This window comes from Coregonus lavaretus (genome assembly GCF_964263955.1).
Source record: "Coregonus lavaretus genome assembly, contig: HAP1_SCAFFOLD_227, whole genome shotgun sequence".
NCBI lineage: Eukaryota > Metazoa > Chordata > Actinopteri > Salmoniformes > Salmonidae > Coregonus > Coregonus lavaretus.
The window spans coordinates 277,172-286,718 of NW_028157256.1; the positions used below are offsets into that span (position 1 = coordinate 277,172).

The 9,547-nt window shown below is 45.2% G+C and overlaps 1 protein-coding gene across 1 annotated transcript in view; it reads right to left on the minus strand.

Moving 5' to 3' along the window:
• The window catches only part of LOC311125632 (cryptochrome-2-like), a gene marked incomplete at both ends in the record, with an annotated part of 24,469 nt that extends 20,070 nt beyond the window's left edge, over window positions 1-4,399 (minus strand). The window contains one exon of the mRNA XM_084199665.1: window positions 4,386-4,399. Within this exon, the coding sequence (XP_084055791.1) occupies window positions 4,386-4,399 (14 nt within the window). The remainder of the gene's footprint in view (window positions 1-4,385) is intronic.
• Between the last annotated feature and the right edge of the window lie 5,148 nt (window positions 4,400-9,547).

The window sequence follows — 9,547 nt, forward strand, 5'->3', positions numbered from 1 at the left end:
AGAGAGAGAGAGAGAGAAGAGAAGGAGAGAGATGGAAGGAGAGAGAGAGAGAGAGAGAGGGGAGAGAGAGATAGAGAGAGAGAGAAGGAGAGAGGAGAAGAAGGAGAGAGAGAGAAGAGAGAGAGAGAGAGAAAAGAAGGAGAGAGAGTGAAATGAGAAGAGAAGGAGAGAGAGCAAAGGAGAAATATATAGAAGAGAAGGAGAGAGAGAGAGAGAGAAGGAGAGAGAGAGGGGACTCACATAGCATGGGGTGTGTGTGTGTGACAGGACGGGAGATGGCGGTCTCCCCTCTCCATCCCTACACCACTCCTCTGGGACAGCAACAGAGAAAAGAAGGAGAGAGAGAGAGAATGAGAAGAGAGAGAGAGAGAGAGAGAGAGAGAGAGAGAGAGAGAGAGAGAGAGAGAGAGAGAGAGAGAGAGAGAGAAGGAGAGAGAGAGAAGAGAAGGAGAGAGATGGAAGGAGAGAGAGAGAGGGGAGAGAGAGAGATAGAGAGAGAGAGAGAGAGAAGAGAAGGAGAAAGAGAAGAGAAGGAGAGAGAGAGAGAGAGAGAGAGAGAGAGAGAGAGAGAGAGAGAGAGAGAGAGGGAGAGGGAGATAGGAGAGAGAGAGAGAGAGAGAGAGAGAGAGAGAGAGAGAGAGAGAGAGAGAGAGAGAGAGAGAGAGAGAGAGAGAAGAGAAGGAGAGAGAGAGAGAGAGAAGAGGAGGAGAGAGAGAGAGAAGGAGAGAGAGAGAGAGAGAGAGAGAGAGAGCAAAGAAGGAGATTGAGGGAGAGAGAGAGGTGAGAGAGAGAAAAGAAGGAGAGTGCGAGAGAGTAAGAGAGAGAAGAATGAGATAGAGAGAGAAAGAGATTGAGAGAAAGAAGGAGAGAGAGAGAGAAGAAAGAAAGAGAGAGAGAAGGAGAGCGGGTGACAGCTTCTTCCTCGCTGAGTCATTGTTGTGTCACATTTCAAAAGAGTAAGAGAAGTCCCTCTTGACAGTTCACCTGAACTAAAGCTTCAACGCTCCATGTGCCTGATACTATATGCAGAAAGAAGAAAGAACTGAATTGGCTGTCTTCCATCAAGCAGGCTGCAGGTTGGCATGCGTTTAATTCATAAAGTGTTGCTGTGATGAATGATGTTCATGATGGATTGGCTGGCTCTCCAATACTGGAGGGCAGAATTCACACATTTCACCCAGAGGCCTCCCAAAACAACTGGGGATGAAGTTTAGGAGCTTAGAGTTTAGGAGCTAATTCCTGTTTCCTCCTCCACACTTCACTCCGAAAGAGGGTGGGATGGGATCACATCAGAAAAACAACAATCACAACCTCGATGGTAAAGGTGCACTCCATAATTTATTGTGTTGCACAAGTACTTACCTAATCAAGGCTGTATGATACAACCAACCTCCGCGATCTCCGCCAAGTCTTGCCGCAATGAACATTTCATTGTGAATTATACATATATTTTTGAAAGACGTCAAACACAAACACGTAAGTGCTGTGGATTTAATCATTGAATGTTAATCACTGAACCATGAAAACTGTAAAAGTCACCGCCCCTCTCAGCAAGTTGGCTATAAGCACTTATAGTCAATATGCATGTTTAATGTTATGAACTGATGTTTGACTGGTGTTACATGCATGGGCAAGCATTAAACAGAATGTTGAAAACATCACACATGCAGGCTTGGTCCTGGATGTTTTACCGCCCTAGGTGTGGCAAAAAAGAAGAAGAAGAAGAATGCCCTCCATATCATACCGTTTGTAAAACAGGCAGTTTTATTGGCATTATTAGCTTAGTCCTAATTATGACCAAGACTAATCATTTTGGCAATTTAAGATCTGCATATCAGCTACCCAAAGTTTATCAAGCGATATTTTGAAACTGTTTACACAGCTGTTTATTTGGAGGCTGTTTATTTGGAAGCTGTTTATTTGGAAGCTGTTTATTTGGAGAATGTTTATTTGGAGGCTGTTTATTTGGAAGCTGTTTATTTGGAGAATGTTTATTTGGAGGCTGTTTATTTGGAGGATGTATATTTGGAGGATGTTTACACAGCAGGAAATGCAGAAGTATTTTCTTCTTAACTATGATCAGCTTGTCAACAATGTATGAAGAGGCCTACAATTGAAATAACTGATTCATTCAATTTAGCTCACTGAGTGTCAATCTACTTAGCAGCCACCTAATTGTGCCTAATGGGTGGAATGTCCCTGCACACATGTATAATGAATAACTGTATAATGAATAACTGTGTAATGAATAACTGTGTAATGAATAACTGTATAATGAATAACTGTGTAATGAATAACTGTATAATGAATAACTGTATAGTGAATAACTGTACAATGAATAACTGTATAATGAATAACTGTGTAATGAATAACTGTATAATGAATAACTGTATAATGAATAACTGTGTAATGAATAACTGTATAATGAATAACTGTATAATTAATAACTGTATAATTAATAACTGCACAGCCTGCTGCTGTAATGCATATGAAGTTAATAAAATACTATAAACTCACAGTTGGAATTTAGTATTTTATTTCAATGTGTCAACAACAGAATCATCAAATCAAATTAAATCAAATTGTATTTGTCACATACGTTGAATTCAACAGGTGTAGACCTTACAGTGAAATGCTTACTTACAAGCCCTTAACCAACAATGCAGTTTTAAGAAAAATAAGTTCTAAGTAAAAAATAGATAACAATAAAATGTGATTTGCTGTTCAGGAGTGTCATGGCTTGGAGGCAGAAGCTGTTAAGAAGCCTTTTGGACCTAGACTTGGCACTCCGGTACCGCTTGCCGTGCGGTAGCAGAGAGAACAGTCTATGACTAGGGTGGCTGGAGTCCTTGACAATTTTTAGGGCCTTCCTCTGACACCGCCTGGTATAGAGGTCCTGGATGGCAGGAAGCTTGGCCCCAGTGATGTACTGGGCCGTACGCACTACCCTCTGTAGTTGCCATACCAGGCAGTGGTGGATGCCAGGATGCACTCGATGGTGCAGCTGTAGAACTTTTTGAGGATCTGAGAACCTGCCTAATCTTTTCAGTCTCCTGAGGGGGAATAGGCTTTGTCTGGAATTAATGATCATCAGTTCATTAGTATTGATGAAGAGGAGGTGAACTGTCAACTGAGCTCTAGAGGCAGTCAGAGCTCCACTAAACTTCTCTAACATTTTCATGAACCTATCATTTATTGACCGAGAACAGCAAACAGCCCAGTTGGATCCCAACCAGGATCAGCCCATTTGGATCCCAACCTGGATCAGCCCAGTTGGATCCCAACCAGGAACAGCCAAGTTGGATCCCAACCAGGATCAGCCCAGTTGGATCCCAACCAGGAACAGCCAAGTTGGATCCCAACCAGGATCAGCCCAGTTGGATCCCAACCAGGATCAGCCCAGTTGGATCCCAACCAGGATCAGCCCAGTTGGATCCCAACCAGGAACAGCCCAGTTGGATCCCAACCAGGACCAGCCCAGTTGGATCCCAACCAGGATCAGCCCAGTTGGATCCCAACCAGGATCAGCCCAGTTGGATCCCAACCAGGATCAGCCCAGTTGGATCCCAACTAGGATCAGCCCAGTTGGATCCCAACCAGGATCAGCCCAGTTGGATCCCAACCAGGATCAGCCCAGTTGGATCCCAAGCAGAAACAGATAAACACTGGTGTTTGCCTAACAGACAGTGTAACCATGAAAGACCTCTTTCCCTCACAAGCTGGCTCTGAAGCATCACCAGTAAACAGAGTGACCTACACACCCCTCTTGCATGGCTGTGCCTCTGTGCATTAGTCTATATGTGTGTTGTGCTAGACTCAAGTGAGTAATCAGGGGAAAGGGATTGCAGCCACCTAGTAGCAGAGTCACAGATGGTGTCTGTGGAAGGTCAACTGGTAATATTTCGTTTGAAATTCATATTGTGAACAAATTATCGTTTGTGAGTAGTCAGGCTGCTTCAGAGTCAATGCTGCCAATATCCATAAGGAAGGGGTGTGTGTTTGTGCGTATAAATTTATGCATGCTACGTGCGTGTGTGTTACGTGCGTGTGTGTTACGTGCGTGTGTGTTACGTGCGTGTGTGTTATGTGTGAACATGTGCGCTACATCCACACACAAATGTATTTAAAACACCTCCATTTGTATTTACTGTGGATGTATTTAGAACCACCTCGTGTTTATTCAAACCTCCCCTATCTCCCCGTTGCCATCCCATCCACTCACAGCCTAACTCATAAATCCTTGGCCTGTTGGCCCGCCTGTCCATCTTAGTCAGTCTTGTCCCGCTCCTTCGCATCTGATGAGGCGGAGAGAGCAAGGCAGATTGTTTTCGGATGAGCGCATCAATCACATCCGCACGTCGCTCATAAAGGGACATATGCACTACCTTGGCACCGCCATCCGCCATCACAACGTTCTGCCCACCAATAAGCTCTGTTATTTATGACCCCAGATCCTCGCTCTGGAGGGAGAGACGTTCAACGATTCATTTAGAGGGATGTTAAGTTAAATGTCACGGCATGACACACTGACTACGATCATCATGCTCTTTATACAGTGGGGGGAAAAAGTATTTGATCCCCTGTTGATTTTGTACGTTTGCCCACTGACAAAGACATGATCAGTCTATAATTTTAAGGAAATAAATATTTAACCGCTCTGCAAAACATGACTTAGTACTTGGTGGCAAAACCCTTGTTGGCAATCACAGAGGTCAGATGTTTCTTGTGGTTGGCCACCAGGTTTGCACACATCTCAGAAGGGATTTTGTCCCACTGCTCATTGCAGATCTTCTCCAAGTCATTACGTTTTCGAGGCTGACGTTTGGCAACTCGAACCTTCAGCTCTCTCCACAGATTTTCTATGGGATTAAGGTCTGGAGACTGGCTAGGCCATTCCAGGAACTTAATGTGCTTCTTCTTGAGCCACTCCTTTGTTGCCTTGGCCGTGTGTTTTGGGTCAATGCCATGCTGGAATACCCATCCACGACCCATTTTCAATGCCCTGGCTGAGGGAAGGAGGTTCTCACCCAAGATTTGATGGTACATGGCCCGGTCCATCGTCCCTTTGATGCGGTGAAGTTGCCCTGTCCCCTTAGCAGAAAACATCCCCAAAGCATAATGTTTCCACCTCCATGTTTGACGGTGGGGATGGTGTTCTTGGGGTCATAGGCAGCATTCCTCCTCCTCCAAACACAGCAAATTTTGTTGATGCCAAAGACCTCGATTTTGGTCTCATCTGACCACAACACTTTCACCCAGTTCTCCTCTGAATCATTCAGATGTTCATTGGCAAACTTCAGACGGCCCTGTATATGTGCTTTCTTGAGCAGGGGGACCTTGCATGCGCTGCAGGATTTTAGTCCTCCAAGGCATAGTGTGTTACCAATTGTTTTCTTGGTGTCTATGGTCCCAGCTGCCTTGAGATCATTGACAAGATCCTCCCGTGTAGTTCTGGGCTGATTCCTCACCGTTCTCATGATCATTGCAACTCCACGAGATGAGATCTTGCATGGAGCCCCAGGCCGAGGGAGATTGACAGTTATTTTGTGTTTCTTCCATTTGCGAATAATCGCACCAACTGTTGTCACCTTCTCACCAAGCTGCTTGGCGATGGTCTTGTAGCCCATTCCAGCCTTGTGTAGGTCTACAATCTTGTCCCTGACATCCTTGGAGAGCTCTTTGGTCTTGGCCATGGTGGAGAGTTTGGAATCTGATTGATTGATTGCTTCTGTGGACAGGTGTCTTTTATACAGGTAACATGCTGAGACTAGGAGCACTCCCTTTAAGAATGTGCTCTTAATCTCAGCTCGTTACCTGTATAAAAGACACCTGGGAGCCAGAAATCTTTCTGATTGACAGAGGTTCAAATACTTATTTCCCTCACTAAAATGCAAATCAATGTACATATTTTTTGACATGCGTTTTTCTGGATTTTTTTGTTGTTATTCTGTCTCTCACTGTTCAAATAAACCTACCATAAAAATTATAGACTGATCATTTCTTTGTCAGTGGTCAAACATACAAAATCAGCAGGGGATCAAATACTTTTTTCCCTCACTATATGTTGGTATATGCACGTGTCAGGTGTACAGTGGGCTTATGGGTATTTATTTAATTAATGTTTTGTGTAGAAATATTTGAAACTGATCTGTTATCTGCGTAGCTAAACCTGTCCAATTCTGATTCACTTGTTGGAACCTCAAACTACGAATTTCATAACATGATGAAGTACTACTAAATGACTTCCAAAATGGCTAATGTTTCAACTGATATTTCCTTCCAGGCACAGAGCCAGAAACCAAAACCTGAAATCCCCCCCAACCCACCTCACACATTCAGACATGGCAGGGGCCAAAACATGGCTGTAGTTATTGGCACCTAACCCTCAACTGCCCTCAGTCCCTGAGCATATCGCTGTAGTTACTGGCACCTTACCCTCAACGGCCCTCAGTCCCTGAGCATATCGCTGTAGTTACTGGCACCTTACCCTCAACGGCCCTCAGTCCCTGAGCATATCGCTGTAGTTACTGGCACCTTACCCTCATCGGCCCTCAGTCTCTGAGCATATCGCTGTAGTTACTGGCACCTAACCCTCAACGGCCCTCAGTCTGAGCATATCGCTGTAGTTACTGGCACCTTACCCTCAACGGCCCTCAGTCCCTGAGCATATCGCTGTAGCCTCCAGGCCCCTGGTAGCTTCTGTTCCTGACAAAGAGCTCAAGCTCAAGGTGCTGAGAAGAGACACACACACACACACACAGACACACACATGCACGCGCACACACATGCTTGCGCTCACACACACCAGGGGCAGAAGTAGTCCCCTGTAGCTCATTTGGTAGAGCATGGCGCTTGCAACGCCAGGGTTGTGGGTTAGTTTCCCACGGGGGGGCCAATATGAATATGTATGCACTCACTATCTGTAAGTCGCTCTGGATAAGATCGTCTGCTAAAAAAGGACAAAAAATAAATGTAAAACAATTTAAACAAGTATGAAGCCTGTCAGCCTTGTGTTGTAAGTGCATATGCCAGGGTTGTTCTGTAACCTCTCCTTCCCCAGAGTTTCTGTTAGTTTTGACACTGAACTATAACACACACACACACACGTTGGAGAACAACACTGAGATAACACAAGTGTGCGACAGTTAACTGACCACCTCAGTGACCTTGTGGTTAGAACGCCCACCCTGACATTGGAAGGTTGAGAGTTCAATCCCCGGCCAGAGTCGTACCAAAGACTGTAGAAATGGGACCTGATGCGTCTCCGCTTGGCACTCAGCATTAAGGAGATAGATCGGCGGTAAGGCTCTGCGGTACACTAGCGTCCTGTCCAGGCGGTGTACTTGTACATCAAGCTGCCTCACACTACAAAAACAGGAGATATGCTCCTGCCCTATGGGCTGTCCCGGCTGTTGCAAGGCTGCTTACTTACTGACAGTCAACATTTGCGCTTTGATGGTGGAGGGGGAAGTGTGTGGTTCTACATACATACACACACACACAGTTGTGCATCCCTGGTGTTCGGGGTTCCTCCCTGCAATCATCCACTGGTCTCTTTGGCACACCGCTAACTAAAAGAATTGACAGTTTTCATCACTTAGCTTGTTTTCAATTAAAGACCTGATTGTCATGTTTTACCGAGGGAGTGAGGGAATAGGAGAGAGACCGGGGAGAGACAGGAGGGAAGGAGAGAGAGAGAGAAGGGAAGGAGAGAGAGAGGAAGGAGGAGGGAGAGAGAGAGAGGAGAGACAGAGAGAGACAGGAGGGAAGGAGAGAGAGTGGAGGGAAGAAGAGAGAGAGAGAGAAAGAGAGGGAGGAGAGACGAAGGAAGGAGAGAGAGGGGAAGGAGGAGGGAGAGAGAGAGAGGAGAGACAGAGAGAGACAGGAGGGAAGGAGAGAGAGTGGAGGGAAGAAGAGAGAGAGAGAGAGAAAGAGAGGGAGGAGAGACGAAGGAAGGAGAGAGAGGGGGAGTCTAAAGTAGTTCATATTTCAGAGTGTGTGAACCGGAACACATCAGAGAGCAGCCATATGGCTCAGATCAAAACCTTCCTCATCCGAAAGGAAAACTTGGGCTAATTAAACACTTCGACATTAATTCAGCTGCGATAATTAGAGGGGAATTTATTCCACATCCATATTTCATCCCCGTCAGCAGAAACCACCAGGTCACATGAGACCAAGACATATTTATTTTCACGTTATGCCCTTATTTGGTCATATCTGTCGACTTATGGTTGTGATGGTGAGTCACTCTGCCCTGACTGTCTGCATGATGGGTTTAGGGTGCTGAAGTTGAACAAGATTAGCTACACGTTCAAATGTTCTGTACAAACAACAGCACGCAAGTATAAACACCATGGGACCACGCAGCCGTCATACCACTCAGGAAGGAGACGCGTTCTGTCTCCTAGAGATTAACGTACTTTGGTGCCAACATGCCAATCAATCCAAGAACAACAGCAAAGGACCTTGTGAAGATGCTGGAGGAAACAGGTACAAAAGTATCTACAGTAAAACAAGTCCTATATTGACATAACCTGAAAGGCCGCTCAGCAAGGAAGAAGCCACTGCTCCAAAACCGCCATAAAAAAGCCAGACTACAGTTTGCAACTGCACATGGGGACAAAGATCGCACTTTTTGGAGAACTGTCCTCTGGTCTGATGAAAGAAAAATAGACCTGTTTGGCCATAATGACCATCGTTATGTTTGGAGGAAAAAGGGGGATGCTTGCAAGCCGAATAACACCATCCCAACCGTGAAGCACGGGGGTGCTGTGGGGGTGCTTTGCTGCAGGAAGGACTGGTGCACTTCACAAAATAGATAGCATCATGAGGAAGGAAAATTATGTGGATATATTGAAGCAACATCTGAAGACATCAGTCAGGAAGTTAAAGCTTGTTCGCAAATGGGTCTTCCAAATGGACAATGACCCCAAGCATACTTCCAAAGTTGTGGCAAAATGGCTTGGGGTTAGAAGCTGTTTAGAAGCCTCTTGGACCTAGACTTGGCGCTCTGGTACTGCAGTGCGGTAGCAGAGAGAACAGTCTATGACTAGGGCGGCTGGAGTCTTTGACAATTTTAGGGCCTTCCTCTGACACCGCCTGGTATAGAGGTCCTGAATGGCTTAAGGACAACAAAGTCAAGGTATTGGAGTGGCCATCACAAAGCCCTGACCTCAATCCTATAGAACATTTGTGGGCAGAACTGATAAAGCGTGTGCGAGCAAGGAGGCCTACAAACCTGACTCAGTTACACCAGCTCTGTCATGAGGAATGGGCCAAAATTCACCCAACTTATTGTGGGAAGCTTGTGGAAGGCTACCCGAAACGTTTGACCCAAGTTAAACAATTTAAAGGCAATGCTACCAAATACTAATTGAGTGTATGTAAACTTCTGACCCACTGGGAATGTGATGAAAGAAATAAAAGCTGAAATAAATCATTCTCTCTACTATTATTCTGACATTTCACATTCTTAAAATAAAGTAGTGATCCTATCTGACCTAACTACTACTATTACTAGGATTAAATGTCAGGAATTGTGAAA